Below are 19,286 nucleotides of genomic sequence, written 5' to 3' on the forward strand. Positions count from 1 at the left end.
ATAGTATTTTTGTATGGCAGCAGCTTTGAATATTAATCTTATAAGTAAATTGAAACATGTGCCTTTCTGTTGATGATGGAATTCAGAATGTCAGGTCTGATATGCTCATCCTGTACTCGCTATGTGATTTCCCAGTCAAGATGATAACATGTCGATAAAAGCTTTGTTATTCTTTTATTTCAGTAATTCATAATAATAAGCAAGTCACTGCATTCTATTAGACAAAGCTAATAGACAAAGCCCAAACATTAAAAATAGTTTTGATATTATAAAATAATAAATTAGTTGTGTTTCTGACAAAATGCAACATACGATGCAATAATAATCTAAACATTTCATCATATCCTGAGTGTTCTGAAAAAGTGAAAAAGATGCATTTCAAAACATTTCAGTGAGGATGAGGTTCTTTTAAAGTGATATAACTCTTTTCCTTTCATAGGTGCTGAACCAAATGTGTAGTAACGCGTCAAATTAACACTTGTCAAGTTGGATTTAATGTTCGCAATGTTCCATATGTGTGCTTTTTTTTGCAGTGGTACCTTTTACTTAAGACAAATTTTAGAGTAAGCATTGCTCTTGGGCTAAACTTTATTCTCTTTATGCTACTGAAAGTGATCTTATCACAATTTCAAATGGAATACTATTTTGTGTTGGAACACAATGAGCAGAGGTCAACTATTTAGATATGAGACATTGCCAGCTATGTTATTTCCATGTATTTTTAGCAGTGTACAGAGGTGGTAACATCTCATTCTCATAAATAGATCATTCTCATAAGTTGCCAGGGAAAATAATCAATTCCCTGAGTTTGCATTCCCAATCGTATATAGGAATGTGTGATTAGGTTACCTTCTATGACGATCAACATTTCTATGATTCTTTCAATATGATTAGTCAGGTGGTTTGTTTCCTGATGTTCCCTGGGCCATGCATGAACTTTCCTCACTGTGGTTTAGCAGATGGAAGCATAGAACTAGGATAAATGTCAACTTATCTTTCCTTTTACAAAGCCGTCATTCTTATCGGAATAGTTCGCAATTGGGTGAAAACGAGAAGATGGGATGAGTATTTTCTCACAACGAGGGGAAAAACAGGTTGTAGCTGCTATATTTCTAACAGTTGGTTACATAGTTATGTTAGTGGGTATGCAGGTGCAGGATATAATAAAAAAGGCAAATGGAATCCTGGCATTTATTGCAAAAGGACTGGACTATAAATTACATAAGGGGTTGGTGAGACTTCGTTGGAATATTGTGTCTGGTTCTGGTCTCCTCACTTGAAGAAGAATGTGCTGGCACTGGAGGCAGTTCACTGGATATTCACCAGAATGATTCCAAGGATGGAAAGGCCATTGTGCAAGGAGTATTTGAATGGCTCAGGCTTGTGTTATTGGAGTTAGAAGAATGAGGAGGGCTGTCTGATTGGAGGTATATAAAATACTAAAGGAAGTGATAAGGTGAATATTGAATAGTTATTCCACCTTGAGGGACATTCCAGAACAAGCCATCATAGATATAAAGTGAGAGGCGGTAGTTTTAAAACAGAGCTGAAGAGAAGCTACTTCTCTCAGAAGGTTGTGAATCTGTGGAACTCACTGCCCCAGAGTGCAGTGGATGCAGAATCAATCAACAGATACAAGAAAGAAATAGATATGTTTCATTGCTTCATCGATTCATACAATACAGAACAAGCCCTTTGGCCCATCGAGTCTGCACTGACATAACTAACACTAAAAGTGCTCTAATCCTGATTTCCTGCATTTGTACCATATCCTTGAAGTTATGATATTTGAAGTGCTCATCCAAATATTTTTAAAATGTTATAAGGTTTCCAGTTTCCTTCCCGTGCAATGTTTTCCAGCTGATGAAAAGCGTGACAAACGGCTATGGGGAACAGGCAGGAAAGTAGAATTGAGACCAGGATAATATCAGTCATGATCATGTTAAATGGAGCAGGGGACCCAAAGGGCTGAATTACCAACTCCTGCTGCCAGTTCCTATGTTCCTAGCATGTGTCTAGTCTAACTGTTTTCTCAGTAAAATGTTATAGTGCACAAAAGATTGTCACCATCATGGAGGATTCAAAAGTGTGAGCAACAATCGAAATATATGATAGGCATGGAAAATGGTTCAAATACTCCATTCATACACCCAGTATTCCACAGTCCTACATGAAACTACAGCTTCCAATAAAACAATTTAAGTTTAAGCCATATATACAATTATCATTCCCCTCATTGTGACCCAACTGTGTGGCAGGAAGGAAACCAAAAACAAATCAAACATTCAAGGGATTAGTAGGCAAAATGGCACAATAGTACACGAAGGCTGTATAAATATGTGTTAAACCCACCATCTGCAAATGATGCCACATGTCATCTGTCTCAGCATTTGAATAGGAAAAGGCCTTGAGGTATGACTGTAAAGCAAAGGAGAGTGAGTGTGAAGAAACAAAGACAAGTATTCGGTGTGGAAATAAACAAAAAAATCTTGAAATAGTTTCAACTCAAAATATGATTTTTATTTCACACTTTAAACATCCTGACTCAAATCAGGAAAAATCTTTTTAAACTCACTCTGAGCCCTTTTGCAAACAGCTCCTCTGTCATAAAGTTGGAGATCATGTGGATGATGGATGCACCCTGCGGTTGGCAAAAGGAAAATAATTTGCATGCTAACATAATACTGATGTGATATGCTACACATATGACCATTAGCAATCATAATAAGACTTATATTACTTTTAATAAGATCAACTTTGAGACTGGGACCCCAGGGCACAGCTGTAGAGTAAAGGGAAGACCTTTTTGGATGGAGATAAGAAGAAACTTCTTCAGCTAGGGAATGGTGAATCTATGGAATTCACTGCCACAAAAGGCTGTGGAGGCCAGATCATTGAGTACATTTAAGGCTGAGATAGATTGGTTCTTGATTATCAAGGGGATCAAGGTTATGGGGAGAAAGTGGAAGAACGGGGTTGAGAAACCTATCAGCTATGATTGAATGGCAGAGCAGACTCGATGGGCTGAATGGCCTAATTTCTGTTCCTGTGTCTTATGGTCTTATGATTTGGCCATTGTGGAGTGGGAGCAGATATTTTTTATGTAAAGCAGTGTTATAGCAGTGAGATGCATTCAAGAAGGAAATAGGGAAAGTGCAGCATCAACATGTTCCAATAAAGATAAAGGGTAAGACCAGAAAATCCAGCAAACCTTGGAAATCAATGGATTTCAGGATTGGATAAAGAGAACAATCAAGGCTTATGGTGGATATGGAGGGCTCAAAACAGTACAAGCCTTAGAGGAGTACAGAATAGGCAAGGGGAATCTTAATGGAAATTAGGGGCATGAAAAATAATGGCAGGTAAAATGAAGGAAAATCCTTAGTTATTATACAAGTGCATTAATGACAAAAGTGTAACTAGGGAAAGATAGGGCCCATTAAGGGCCACAGAGGTAATTTGTTTGTGGGGCCACAGGATGTAGGTAGGGTTCAAAATGACTACTTTGTGACAGTGTTTACAAGCAAGAGGAATGCTGTGGGTACAGAAATCAGCAAGGAAGGACTACAATATTCTCCTTCCTGATTTCTGTACCCACATATATACTTGGAAATTAGAATAGACTGAGAGGTGGTTCTGAGTGGCTTGGCTGGTTTAAAAGTAGATAAATCCCCAGCCTGATGAAGTGTATAATAAGCTGTTGAGTGAGTCAAGAGAGGAAACAGCAAAGGTGGTGACAATAGGAGAGGCACTGGAGTACAGCCAATGTGGCACCGTTATTCAAGAAGGGAGCAAGGGACAAACCAGAAGGTTACAGGCCAATCAGTCTAACCTCAGTGCTGGGAAACTTTTGGAAGTAATTCTGAGGGACAGACACACTACCACAAACTTGCCACTTCTGTTCCTGTGTTCATCAACTGATCTTGTTCACTTTTGATTTGTGAATCTTGATGTAAAAACCAAACTCTCCGCCTCACTGATGTCACTGATGTCAGGCTCTTACTAGTGTAAGGAGGCAATGCAGAAAGGCGATAACAAACTCAACAGACAAGATCCCTCTCTGAGAACATGCACTGTTACACAACTAATTTGGAGCTGGTGCATGGTTTGCATGAATCCTGTGACAGTGCAGACCCAGAGTGATTGTCCTTCCCAGAGATGATCTCTTCATCCTTGCGCATTAACCCTTGTAGGATCAACTTCCAGTGGCACTAAAATACCAGTACTCTGGATATCACTGGGGCTTGGTGTGTTTGACAATCAAAGATAGTCCCAGCCACCTAGTGACAAAATTAAACAACACAAAACTGCTTAGCAGATAAAATTTAGTCAGGTTGACTTAATGCCACCGAGAGATGGTCATGTATGATGATAATTTAAAACGTTCTTAACCCCCTCGCTACAAATGCCGACTGATCTGATGGACCTTCTTTTACAATATCATATTGTCAATTGCCCATCACAAACTCATTAGCTTCATTATTGTATTTCGGAAATTGAAACCCAATGAATCCCAGCTGTGATGCGTGTCTTATTTCTTTATTATTGTTTGAACTGAAGTAATGTCATATCTCCAGTCCAATATTTCAGTCTATCACCAGAACCTGTCAGCAGTTGATACATTCATTGATCTTCGCTGCACACTCTCAAGCTGCCAAAGGTAATGAGATACATGCAAACATGTAAAAGATTTTTTGCTTTTGGAAGACTTCCAACATCATGGGATGAAGAGGAATAAGTCTGCCGACTGAAATGGAAGTTCTTGTAAAACATTAATCCTGTCCATTCTGCTCTATGCAGCTGAAACATAGACAGTGTACCAACATTGTAGATTCATAGAGATATACAGCATGGAAACAGACCCTACGGTTTAACTCATCCATGCTGACCAGATATCCTAAATAAATCTAGTCCCAATTGCCAGCATTTGGCCCACATCCCTCTAAACTCTTCCTATTCGTATGCCTATCCAGATGACTTTTAAATGTTGTAATTGTACCAGTCTCCACCACTGCATCTGGCAGCTCATTCCATACATGCACCAAACTCTGCAAGAAAACATTGCCCCTTAGGACCCTTTTAAATTTTTACCCTCTCACCTTAAACCTACTCCCTTTAGTTTTGGAATCCTCACCCTGGGGAAAAGACCTTGTCTATTTGCCCTATCCATGCCCCTCATGATTTTATAAACCTCTAAAAAGGTCACCTCTCAGCCTCTGACTGCTCTAAGGAAAATATCCCCAGCTTATTCAGCCTCTCCCTGTAGCTCAAACCCTCCAGCTCTGACAACATCCTCGTAAATCATTTTTTGAACCATTTCAAGTTTGACAACATCCTTCCTATAGCAGGGAGACCAGAATTGCACACAGTATTCCAAAAGTGGCCTAACCAATCTCTCGTATAGAACATGGGACATAGAATATTACAGCACAGTACCGGCCCTTCAGCCCTCGATATTGTGCCGACCTGTCATACCGATCTCAAGCCCATCTAACCTACACTATTCCATGTACGTCCATATGCTTGTCCAATGTACCTAAAGTTGGCGAATCTATAGCCGTAACATGACATCCTAACTCCTGTGCTCATTGCCAATGAGCTCAACCCACTGTCATTTGAGTCGCCTTAAGAAACTTCTGTCAATCAGATGGCCAGACAAAACACCTCACTCAAGCAATCAAACCATACAGACACAGTCACAACTGAACTAAGTTGGTTATATAACCAAAAAGCCATATCTCGCTTACCAAACTAAATCTTCTATGAAGACCCTGGGTTTGTGCACAATATCATACGAGTCAAAAGAAGTGCTCAAAGAAACTCTAAAGGTTTCACTCAAGAGATTTAATACCAGCTTTGAGTGCTGGGTGAAGCTTGCACTGGAATGCTGCACCCTGCTCAACCAAATAAAATGTGATACAGCATCTTTCAAAAGGAAATGCACATCAGGGACAGAGAGAAAACACAAGAAGATGATATCCTGAGCCAGGACCTCATTCAAAGCTTCTTTTTCCTATTTTCAGCTTTCAAATGCAGATTGGTCTCAGCTGTTACCTATATCTTCCCCAGAACTTGATCAAACACCCCAGGTATGATAGATGTGGTTGTGTTCACTTCAAAGACAAACAAAATATTACCTGAACAGTATGTCCTGTTGGCAAGTGTATGCAGAGATAGTAGGAACTGCAGATGCTGGAGAATCTGAGATAACAAGGTGTAGAGCTGGATGAACATGGCAGGCCAAGCTGCATCAGAGGAGCAGGAAAGCTGACGTTTCAGGTTGAGGCCCTTCATCAGAAAAATGAAGAAGGGTCTAGGCCTGAAAAGTCAGCCATCTTGCTCCTTGATGTTGCTTGGCCTGCTGTGTTCATCCAGCTCTATACCTTGTTATCTCTGATAAGTGTATGCACCTGGATTTCCTCATTTAAACCTTTGACAAGTTAATCCCCATTTTGAACTGAAACTCCATATGCCTTTTACATTTGCTGTAAAATTTACCTTGATGTATGTGATGTCGCTGAACATTTCCATGATTTTGTCAAACGTTTGAATATCTTCTTTCTTCATTGACAAAGAATGTGAAGGAACATGCCTCTCACTTTGGAACACTAGATATTTCAAATGAATTGGGTATTTATGTTCCTGAAATAAAATCAAGGCAGCAGTAAGTTCACTATATTTGAGTGATAAAACAGCCTATTCCCTTCGCAGACAAGTATGATTTACCCTATTCCAAATTCTACCTCATGTACATATTCTCCTGCCTGGATTGCTGCTGACTTTAAAACAAAATTATCTAATCTCCCGATTATAGATTACATCTCTCACATTCCTGTTGTTCACACTTAGCATTTGTTTCATGCTTTTGTTGTTGAATTTTTGATATGTTCTCCTGTTGGATCAGGGCTTTGCTGGTGTATAGAAGAAGGAAAAATAAGCTCCATTCCGTATCCATGTTTAATCTGATTATTGACAATGCATTTTACTCTCCTAACATGAATCCCAGTCCTGATCTGATATTTTCTACCTCTGACTTTTAACTAAGTTAATTAACATAATAACAATTATCTTAGTTGTAAATTCATTTCACTTATGTACAATACTGGTGTAAATTAGCCATTAAATAATCATTAAATAATCTCATAATGTTGTATTTTCCAATGTTATTGGAAAATGTGCACAATATCAATTTTAAAAAAACATTTTGAATATGCTAATCTAGCCAGGTTAGGAAATAAAGTTTAAAAAAAAAACTAATCACGATGCATTGTAATAAAAAGCGTTCATTTATCTTTCTCTATAATAAGCTCAGTAATTCTCCCAAAAGGATTTTCCTTCTAAGCCAAACATTTTTACACTTGTCTTTAAAAGTTAATTGATGTAAAAGTCATTCCTGATCCAATATAAGGTGTTTGGTTTATAGTTATGTTGAGGTTGAGGCCGTACAGGATATTCGTGAGGCTTCTTCTGGGTTATTGTGTCCATTTCTGGTTGCCCAGTCGTAGGAAGGATACATTCCAGCTGGAGAGGGTTCTGAAGAGATTTGCCAGGTATGGGTATGGAACATTTGAGTTATAAGGAAAGGCTGGACAGACTGGGGCTTTTTTCACTGGAGCGTAGGAGATTGAGAGGTGACCTGATAGAAATTTATAAAATTATGAGATGTATAGAGTTGATAATAGTTGTCTTTTCCCTAAGATGGGAAATTTCAAGGCTAGTGGATACATTTTTAAGGTGAGAGGAGAGTTTTAAAAAATGACTTAATAGCAATGTTTTTTACACAGAGGGTGGTTTTCGTGTGGAACGAATTTCCTAAGGAAGTGGTAGATGCAGGTACAATTACAATATTTAAAGACATTTGGATAGATACATGAATAGGAAATGTTCGGAGGGAATATGGGCCAGGAGCAGGCGGGTGGGACTAGTTTAGTTTGGGATTGTGTTCGGCATGGACTGGTTAGACCGAAGGGTCTGTTTCTGCGCTGAATGACTCTATGGCTCTCTCTATATTAGTGTAATCTATTTCAGAGTTCAGGTTTTTAACTAGTAGTATGTGTGTTTTGGTCTGTCTCTATGAAAAGGTATAATAGTTATCTTGTCAGTCTCTTTGGAGCCATGATTTTAAACCAAATGTGTAAGAGATCAGCCGATGGTGGGCCCTGCTAGAGTGATTATATGATTTTGTTTGTAATTAGAGAGTTTTACAATTGGAGAGGACAGACAATAAAATTAATTAGCCTGCTGTTGGTTTAGAAGAATCAAGAATTTTTACTTGAACAGTAAAACAGACATTGGAAAACCTTTAGGGCAGTTTGCAGAAAAGGTGATGTAAAAATAGTTTCTGTTCGGAAAACATTTAGTTTAGAAAATATCGGAAATGGGTTACCTCAGTGTAAGGGTTTTAGCTTGAAAATTCCAGAGCAAAAGTGATGTTTTAGAATGCTGACGAGATTATTTAATGCTAAGAAAGTTTAAGCTCAATCATGTGAATAAACAAGTAAAAGTCAATTAAGCTCTTAAGACTAAGAATTGAAAGAAACAATTAAATCAAACTTATAGATGTGATAGAAAAGGGGACTCCCCCTCTTTTTAGTATTTGAATAACTTGATGTTGTTGGGATAGGTGAGAAGGTGAGTTTTTTTTTGCTATGTCTTTTGAAATTTTTCAGATTGTGTTATACATGAATATTTTAGTTTGTTCTATTTTAACTTAATTTATTTTGTGTAATAAATGTTTGTTTTATTGTTAAAAGCAAATCTGTAGCATTTATGCTTATGTATCAGTGAAAGACCACCTCATTAAATAAAGAAAAGCAAAATATGATGTATCAAGCCAGATTCCAATCCGGGATCTAGCACTTTCCAGTAGATTCTAGTAGTAACACCAGCTAGGATCATAACACATAACTATGCATTTATTTCAGCTTTCAAAACTTCTTTTGTTTTTTTTTCCTTTTTTTGTTTTAGCGTTCCTTGATAGATAAATATTTTGGGGCACCATTCCTGGTGTTGAATAAGGGTTGAATTTTATATTTATATTATTCATCCATCTGCTGTTACAACTTGATGGGCACCATCGGGAAACCTGTTGGGCACTTTGGAATTCGCAGGACCTGCAAGAGGAGTTTTTTGCCCCTAAGAGCTGTCATCCAATCTGGCCAAAGGCTCCACAGAATCCCTGGCAATACAGTGAGCAATAGACTGCAGTAACTCTTAGCAGGAGGACTGTCACCCAAAAGCTGAACATTGGAAAGTGACACGTGATTGCTGGGGTCAGATGTTTCTTGTCGGAAAGGACTCAGACCTACTCCATCTGAATAAAGATCAATATATTGTCAAACTCTGTAACTAAATATCTGCAGAGATTCATGCCAATGCTTGTGGTTGTGTAATACATACTTTTGCTTTACAGACAATTAAAAGTGAAATTTACTGTTTTTCTTGAAGTACCCTTTGATCCCAATTCATTTTAATTTACATTGATTCTCATACATGTTAAAACAAAAGTTAGAATAAATGAAATTTTGTTGGTAGTTAAAGCCAGAAGTCACATGACATCAGGTTATAGTCCAACAGGTTTATTTGCTTGATAATAAAATGTGAGGCTGGATGAACACAGCAGGCCAAGCAGCATCTCAGGAGCACAAAAGCTGACGTTTCGGGCCTAGACCCTTCATCAGAGAGGGGGATGGGGGGAGGGAACTGGAATAAATAGGGAGAGAGGGGGAGGCGGACCGAAGATGGAGAGTAAAGAAGATAGGTGGAGAGGGTGTAGGTGGGGAGGTAGGGAGGGGATAGGTCAGTCCAGGGAAGACGGACAGGTCAAGGAGGTGGGATGAGGTTAGTAGGTAGCTGGGGGTGCGGCTTGGGGTGGGAGGAAGGGATGGGTGAGAGGAAGAACCGGTTAGGGAGGCAGAGACAGGTTGGACTGGTTTTGGGATGCAGTGGGTGGGGGGGAAGAGCTGGGCTGGTTGTGTGGTGCAGTGGGGGGAGGGGATGAACTGATTTGCTTGTTGCTTCTAACCTGGTGTTGTGTGACTTCTGACCTTTGTCCACCCCAGTCCAACACTGGTACCTTCACATCATTGTTGGGTAATTATTTCATTTGGGGCCATTCAATAAATTTTACTGTTTCAATTTACGATTTCCTCATGGGAATTGTAACAATGCCAGTGGAGGTATTTAATATTTAGCAGTTTACTTTGTTCAAAGATGTATTAATTTTTTGTGTTTTCTAATCTCTCTGGTGGGTATAATTTAGTATTGAATGCTTTGTACCAATCACTGATTTAAACAATTTATTAGAAATATGTTCACACAATTATACATTTCTAGTTCTGAGAAAATAATGTAGAAATAATTGTTTTCCTTTATGATTGGCTGGTATAGCTCTGTTCCTTTGGAATACGACCTTTATAATTCAAGAAATTGGAAATCATAATTTTACAATTAATTTTACAATTCATAGATGGGAAGGCCAGTAAAATAATGTAGGCTTCCAGCTCCCACTTGGCCACACTTCGTAAACCTGTAACACATATTAGAGGTTAGTGAGGTATCATTCTACCCATTAAACTACCCATTATTCCTTAGGTCTATAGATGTCCTTAAGTAGGTAATTCAGCCCCTCGAGCCTGCCCTGTCATTTGATACAATCATGGCCGATCTCGGCTGGGTCTCAACTCCACTTTCCTGCCTAACAACTACATTGTTAATGTGGAATTGATGGATTTTCTTACCAATTTTTCCACATGATTTTCGGAAGAAAATTCAAGGTTTTCAAAGTATGACGCAAATCCTTCATTAAGCCATAAATCATTCCACCATCTCATCGTGGCCAGGTTTCCAAACCACTTCAAACATAAACAGAAACAAAACTCATTTTATATGGAATTTGCCAGAATTTTCTAATCCAATAAAGTCTCTATTTCATAAGTTTGAAGAACATAAATAATCTCATTTACAGCAAATATACTTTTGTGTCATTGCACATCAAACTCTACTTTAGAAAGCTTGCTTTTTCAATACTTAACATTTACATGCTTGACCTTTTAGTTAAGCAGTGGTAATTCAAGTTTGAGAAAAGTTGAACATTATATTAATGACATGAATATCATTTTTAACTCTCTTTGTTGGGTAAGATTATACAGTATATCATGGTGCTACAGTGTATGATATCCTTGGCTTCATTAACAGGGGCCTACAGTACAAGAGTAAGGAGGTGGTGTTGGACTTGTTCAAGATGCTTGTGAGCCCTCAGCTGGGGTATTATGCATTCTCACTCCTGGGGAGAATGGATTCTCTACCAGTAGATCTGAATACACAAGCGGTCAGTCCCAAACCCTAGTTTTATTTCTTGATTGACAGGTTGCAAGGGATGCACGATCCTTAATGTCGGAATTCCATAACAGTGCTTTCCATGTTTTTGTATTATCCACAGGAGGCCTGAACCCTATCCCCTATGGATAACAAGGGTTTTGATATGTAGCTGTGGGCCACCCATAGAGGAAAGATAATATGATAGAGTCATACAGCATGGCCCATATCATTCTAAATATTTCTTATTCATGTACTTCTCTAGATGCCTTTTAAATATAGCAACTGTATCTGCAATCAACACCTCCTTTGGAAGTTCACTCCACACACAAACCACTTTGTGTGTAAAAAAGTTGTCCCTCGTGTCCTTTTAAATATTTCTCCTCTCTCCTTAAATATATGTATCCAAGTCTTGAAATCCACTACCCTAGGGAAAAGTCACTTATCAATCACTTTATCTAGACCCTTCATGATTTTATAAACCTCCATAAGATCACACCTCATCCTCCTATGCTTCAATGAAAAATGTCCCAGCCTATCAAACTTCTCCTTATAACTCAACCCCTCCATTCCCAGTAACATCCTCATAAATCTCTTCTGAAACCTCCCTAGTTTAATAATATTCTTCCCACAACAGGTGACCAGAGCTGCACACAGTCCTCCAGAAGAGGCCTCACAATGTCCTGTACAACCTCAACATAATGCTCCAACTCCTATACTCAAAGGTTTGAGTGATAAAGACAAGTGTGCTAAAGACAAGTGTGCTAAAAGCCTTCTTAACTACCCCATCTATATGTCACACAAAATTATGTACCTGACCCCCTAGGTCTCTCTGTTCTACAATACTATCTATGACCCTAGTTTGAATTGTTCAAGTCCTGCCCTTATTTGTTATTTACCAAAATGCATTACCTCCCATTTATTTGAATTTGACAAATTAAATTAACATGTGTACACATTGGAGAGAGTACTAAAGTGACTTACTGGAATGGTTCAAGGAATGAGAAACTTCAGTTATAGAGACAGATTGAAGAAATTGGGTTTTGCTCTCCTTGGAAAGAAGAAGGTTAAGAAATGATCTGAGAGACATTTTCAAATTTGAATGAACTGGATGAGTAGAGAAGGAGAAACTTCTCACTAATAAAAAGGTAAAAAAGGAGCTGGCAGAAATTTAAAGTAATTTACAAAAGGAATAAATGATATATGAGAAAAATGGTTTCACACGGATAATAAGTGTGGAATGCACTGTCTGGAAATGTGGGGAGAAAGCAGGCTCTAGGTACTGATGCTCATTTGAAGAGCCATTACAGGCATGATGGACCAAATGGCCTCCTTCTGTACTGTAACATATCTATGATTCTATGATTCTGTGAAAGGTTCTATTTCATCGATTACTGAGGGATATAGGCTATCCTCTATGATCATGGCTACTGAATCCAATATGCAATTCCCTGACTGAAGGGGAGCTAGTAAAAATGCAGCCCATTCTTCAAATAGGTCCATGGTGGAGCAAATAGTAAGATCTCATGAAAATAAGGTGTCAATGCTTGGAATCAGTCCGCAGAGCCCCCAAAGTACAGTTCAAACAGACTACTATGTTCTGCAGAATTGGGACAGATAAACAGGAAATATGAAGAGCTAGGAGAGCAAGAGCAGCTTTCTGAGATGGAGGACAAGGATGTTGAGCAGGAAATATACAATCTTCAGCATAATACAGGACAATGGTATCAGATGATAAAATCTAGACAGGACTTAACTGGTGTTTGGTTTCATTAGGTGAAAGCTCGAATCAGTGATTATTTATTAACCATACAATTATTGGTTCTTGAAAGAGTGAGCATCTGTTTCTGTGCGAAGAGGCACATGTAACGTCTATTTGATTGATTTCATGTCACTTTTTGTGTTGGTGAATAAACATGAATGTTTTGAACTATTTGAAGCTTGCCTTGAATATGATAATCTTGCAAAGAACAATTGTAGGGTACTGAGCAACAGTGGACATGGGAGAAGAATAGCACTGTCGAGGATTGGAAGAAGGAATGTGCCTAAGGACTAGTAAACTGTATGACCTGGTGTTTAAACAGTGATTTGGGCAGAAATATACAGTTTTATGTGTAAGGAAGTGCCTGCTGTGTCACCTATTTACCTTGACAGTCATTAGTTTGAGACTGATGTACCAGCACCTTGCCAATGAAGGGTTATTCTGAACTGCTAATGTTTGACAGGATACACTGCTTGGGTTCACCTGTGGCACCAGCATAAGTGATCCCAGCAACTGTGAGTAGTTCCACTTATGGTGAGTGGGAGAATTGGCATAGCATTGGACAAGAAGGATACCACAGGGTGATTAGTTAATCAATAGACTTTACGATGACTACGTCAGAAAACTTTGTAGACCACACAGAGAGAATTTTTCCATTAAACTCAACAAAAATGACACTTGGTCAATTTTTGGAAATGCTCAGCCCTATTTGGCTCTTTTTGAATGACCAATCCTGAAACATGTGATCAAGGAAATAAGTCAGCCACTCTAATGCCCTGTAGTAAATGCAACCATCCATCAAGGTCCTAAATCTGCAGTGTGAATGTAAGCAGTGCATTGTGCTGCACATGTTCCTTAAATTCCAGATCAAATGAAGTGTTTTGAAATTTCCACATGAACAAGGAATCGCAGGCTGAAGTCAGAACTGATCCTCCATTCCAACTGGAGAGATCAAATGGTACAAAACTCAGTCTAAATTATATACTGAAGCTTAACAAGAAACTTTAACAGACAACCATCCCTTATGATAGTTTCCATTTATTTACGGACTCATTTTAAGATAAGTTAACATGCACTGGTTTGCACAGTTTATTCTGTCAAATCACTACTCTGTCAGGAAAATCATAAATGTAGGCTTACTTAAAAACATTAATATTGCACTAATGCTCTTAATCAAAGTTTGAAATGAAATTTCAATATACGGTAACTAAGTCTTCAGTATTTTAAAGACGTAGATCATAATTGCTGTCAATCCTTTTGGTAAATTCACTTCTGTGAGATTTACTTTTTAACATAGATTTTTTCAATGATTTTAGAGGTAGGATATCAAAATGGTACGTACCAGAAAGATATATCCAAGAGCTTGTTTGGCCCAGCGTATTATGACCATAAGAGCATTAGGCATAGGACAGAAATGAGGCTATTCGGCCCATTGAGTCTCCTCCACCATTCAATCATGGCTACTAAGTTCCACAACTCCATTCTCCTGCTTTCTCCGATAACTCTTGAACCCCTTGATAACCAAGAGCCTATCTATCTCAGTCTTAAATGTGGTCAATGAGCTGGCCTCCATAGTCTTCTCTGGCAGTGAATTCCGCAGATTCGCCACTGCCTGGCTGAAAAAGTTTCTCCTTATCTCCAATCTAAAAGGTCTCCCCTTTACTCTAAGGCTGTGCCCTTGGGTCCGAGTCTCTCATACCAATGGAAGCATCTTCCCAGCATCACTCTGTCCAGGCCATTCAGCATTCTGTAAGTTTCAATCAGATCTGCCCTCATCTTTCTAAACTCCAATGTGTATAATCCCAGAGACCTCAAACGTTCCTCATATGTTAAGCTTTTCTATCCTGGGACCATTCTCGTGAACCTCCTCTGAAGCCGGTCCAGGGCCAGTACCTCCTTCCTGACATATGGGGTCCAAAACTGCACACAATACACCAAATGAGGCCTGTTCAGAGCCTTATAAAGCTTTAGGAGTACGTCCCCAATTTTATATTCAAGTCCTCTCAAAATAAATGTCAACATTGCATTTGCCTTCCTGACTACTGACTCAACCTGCAAGTTTACCTTGAGAGAATCCTGGACTAGAACTCCCAAACCTTCTTGCACTTTAGACTTCTGAGTTTTCTCCCCATTTAGAAAATAGTCCATGCTTTTATTCTTCTTACTAAAATGCATGGCATCATACTTTTCCACGTTGTACTCCATCTGCCACTTCTTTGACCACTCTCCTCACCTGTCCAAATCCTTCTGCAGACCAGCGCCCCCACTTCCTCAACACTATCTGTCCCTCCAATTATCTTCGTATCCTCTGCAAACTTAGCCAGAATGCCCACAGTTCCATCATCCAGATCATTAATGTGCAAAGTGAAAAGTTGTGGCCCCAACACTGGCCCTAACGGAAGAGCACTTCTCACCAGCTGCCATCCTGAGAAAGAACCCTTTATCCCCACTCTCTGTTTTCTGCCAGACAGCCAGTCTTCTATCCATGCTAGGACTTTGCCTCGAACACCATGGGCCCTTATTTTACTCAGTAGCCTCCTGTGCAGCACCTGGGGAAAGGCCTTCTTGAAGTCCAGGTAGATAATATCCATTAGCTCTCTTTGGTCTACCCTGCTCGTTACTTCTAACTTCACATTGAAAGAAGCATATTTGTTGTATTTTTTTTAACGCTCACTGCTTACCCTGCATGAATTTCAGTTTCTCTTCCACACGGCATTAGTCCTTATTTAAATTGTCTTGCCACATCTGACACATTCAAACAATTGCTCTTTTTTAATTAACTCTATTTTAATACTATCAACTTGTATAATGTTTGCCACCTATTTTAGTAGACTGGGCCTTTTGCTTCATGACAAAATTCCTTTCTTTGAGTAAGAAGAAGGTGTCCTGGCTGAACTCCATTTTAGAGATTCTTGGTGAGTGGAGATCAGAACCATAGTTCTGAAATGACATGCGATGAAATTTTGGCAGTTGGGGATATCAGTGCTCCTTACCATTCCACACCTCTGTCCATCTCACTCTCTCTCTCCCCCAATCACAGCTCCTCCCCCTTACCACGGCCACCAGCCCCCACAAACAACCTACATATAACTACAACACCTATCCAATCTATAAATAACTCACCCAAGAAGGAGGCACTACGAATATCCCAATTCACAATGATGGAAAATTCCAGCACATCAATGGAAAAGAAAAAGCTGAAGCCTTCACCAGATGTGCTAAGTGGATGATCCACCTCAGCCCCTTCCAATGGTACCAAGAACCATGGATGCCAGTCTTCAGCCAATTTAATTCATTCCTTGTGATATCAAGAAAATGTTGGAGGTACTGGATGCTGCAAAGGCTATGGGCTCCAACAAGATTCCAGCAATATTACCCAAAAGTTGAGTTCTAAAACCTATTGTGCCCCTAGCCAAGCTGTTCCTAAAGATAACAGAGGCATGAACCCAACAATGTGGAAAATTGCCCAGTTATGTCTTGTGCTCACAAAGCAGGACAAATCCAACCCGGCTAATTACCCCCTTCAGTCTACTTGTGATCATCAGTATAGTGATGGAAGGTGCCATCAACAGTGCTGTCAAGCAGCATCTGCTCAGTAATAAACTGCTCAGTGGTGCCCAGTTTGGGTTCCACCAGGGCCACGCAGCTCCTGATTTCATTACAGCCATGATTCAGACATGGACAAGACAGCTTCATTCTTGTGGTGAGATGAGAGTGACTGCACTTGACATCAAGGTGCATTTGACTGAATGTTGCATCAAGAACCCCTAGCAAAACTGGAACCAATGGAAATTGGGGGAAAATTTTCCAATGATTGGTGTCACACTTGGTACAGAGGAAGATAGCTATGCTTGATGGGGGTCAGTCATCTCAGCTCCAGGACATCTCAGCAAGAGTTTCTCAAGAGTTTGGCTTTGTCAGAGGGAAGCCATGCCTAACAAATTTGTTAGAATGCTATGAAAATGTCGTCAATTTTGTGGACAAGGAAAGCTCAGTTGATGTAGTTTATATGGATTTTAACAAAGCTTTTGGCAAGGTCCCACAAGGGAGACTGATTAGGAAGATGAAACCACATGGAATTTAGGGAACCTTTGTGAGATGGATCAGAAAGTGGCTTAGTAATAGGACACAAAAGTTTGTGGTAGAAGGCTGCTTGAGTGACTGGAGGCTGGTGTCCAGCGGTGTACCACAAGGATCAGTACTGGGACTCTTATTGTTTGTTATACACACAAATGATGAAGATGAAAAATGGGGAGAGTGTTAAGCAAGTTTGCAAATGACACCAAGAATTGTAGAATGTTTAATAGCAAAGAAAATGGTTGTAGGTTTCAGGAAAATGTGTTTGAGTTGGTGAAATAGGCTGAGCTAAGTATGAGGAATAAGGAACAAGTATTTAATGATTGGCAGGACACTGGATGGCACAGTGGTGCAGAGGGATCTTGAGGCAATTATTCACAGGTCCCTGAATTCAGCAACACGCATGAATAGGATAGTTAAGAATGCATATGGACACTTGCTTTCATTAGTCATTGTTTGGAGTATAAGGGCAGGAAGGTAATGTTGGGGTTGTACAGTGCATTGGTTAGGCCACAGTTGGATTATTGTGTTCAGCTCTGGTCACTTCACTACATGAAGGATGTGATAGCTCTAGAGGAGGTACAGAGGAGGTTCACCAGGCTTTGCCTGGGATGGAGAAATTGAGCTATAAGGAGAGGCTAGATTAGATTGTTTTCTCAGCAGCAGAGAAGACTGAGAGGGCACATGATTCCGATTAAGATTATGATGAATATGGACAGGGTGGATAGAAAGCAGTTGCTCCCCTTTGTTGAAGGGTCAATCATGAGAGGGCACAGTTTTAAGTAACGGACAGGAGATTCAGACAGAACTTGAGAGAAAGATCTTTCATTCGGCTGTGGGAGTCTGGAATGCACTGCCCGGAAGGTAGCAGACGCTGGAAATCTTACAACCTTTAAAAAATATATGGATGAGCAACTTGAAATGTTATAACACTCAGGGATATGGGACAAGTGCTGGGAATTGAGATTATACGCTTTTTGCAGTAATTATTGGGAATGCAGACTTGATGGGCCAAAGGCCCTTTTCTGCACTGTATGATACTTTAACTGTGACTCTATGAGTTCCTCAGGAACAGTGTCCTAATGCCCAACCATCTTCAGCTGCTTCATCATTAACATTTGTTCCATCATAGGGTCAAGTGGGATGTTTGCTGAAAATTGCACAACATTCAGCACCATTTGTGATTCCTCAGATACTGAAGCAGTCCATGCTCAGTTGCAACAAAGACTTGGTCAATATTCAGGCTTGGGCTGAAAAGTGGCAAGTAACATTTGTGCTACACAATTGCCAGGCAATGACCATCTAAGAGACAAGAGACAACTTAACCACTGCCCTTCCCTATCAACAGCATTACCATCACTGAATCCCCTACAATTATCATCCTGTGGGTTATCATTTGCAAGAAAGTCAACTGGACTTGCCATTTCAGTAGAATGACTACAAGAAGAGTTCTGAGGCTTGGAATGCGACAGTGAGTAACTTGCCTTATCATTCCCCGAAGCCTGCATACCATCTACAGGGCACAAGTCAGAAATGTGATGGAATATTCCTCACTTGCCTGCTTGAGTGCAGTACCCAAGAAGATTAGCACCATCCAGGAGAAAGCATCGTCTTTGGTTGGCACCACAAACATCCATTCCCTCCACCACTAAAGTTCAGTCACAAATTCAGTAGCAAATAGCAACATTAAACAGCATCTTCAAAACCCATGACCAATTCCATTTAGAAGAACAAATGTCACGAATACATGGCAATTCCACCACCTGCAGGTTCTCCTCTGAGATTCTCACCATCCTGACTTGGTCAGAAATCACACAACACCAGGTTATGGTCCAATGGTTTATTTGAAAACACAAGCTTTTGGAGCTTTGCTCCTTCTTTAGGTGTTTTCACATAAACCTGTTGGACTAAAACCTGGTATTGTGTGATTTCTGACCTAAGCCACCCCAGTCCAACACTGGCACCTCCACATCATCCTGACTTGGGAAAATATTGTCATCCCTTCACTGTCACTGGGGCAAAATCATAGATATCCCTCTGCAACAGCATTGCGAGTCTACTTACATCATTTGGATTGCAGCAGTTCAAGAAGGTAGCTCAAGGGCATTGAGGGACAGGCAATAAGTGCTGG

At 39.7% G+C, this 19,286-nt stretch overlaps 1 protein-coding gene across 3 annotated transcripts in view; it reads right to left on the reverse strand.

Moving 5' to 3' along the window:
* Positions 1-19,286, reverse strand: part of LOC125450806 (aminopeptidase N-like) — a 128,374-nt gene that overhangs the window by 70,420 nt on the left and 38,668 nt on the right. For all 3 annotated transcript variants that reach the window (XM_059644684.1, XM_059644683.1, XM_048527015.2), the window contains exons 6-9: positions 10,740-10,853; positions 6,499-6,642; positions 2,576-2,641; positions 2,353-2,418 (exon numbers count right to left, since the gene is read on the reverse strand). In XM_059644684.1, the coding sequence (XP_059500667.1) occupies positions 2,353-2,418; positions 2,576-2,641; positions 6,499-6,642; positions 10,740-10,853 (390 nt within the window). The remainder of the gene's footprint in view (positions 1-2,352; positions 2,419-2,575; positions 2,642-6,498; positions 6,643-10,739; positions 10,854-19,286) is intronic.

This window comes from Stegostoma tigrinum, chromosome 3 (assembly GCF_030684315.1).
Source record: "Stegostoma tigrinum isolate sSteTig4 chromosome 3, sSteTig4.hap1, whole genome shotgun sequence".
Classification (NCBI taxonomy): domain Eukaryota; kingdom Metazoa; phylum Chordata; class Chondrichthyes; order Orectolobiformes; family Stegostomatidae; genus Stegostoma; species Stegostoma tigrinum.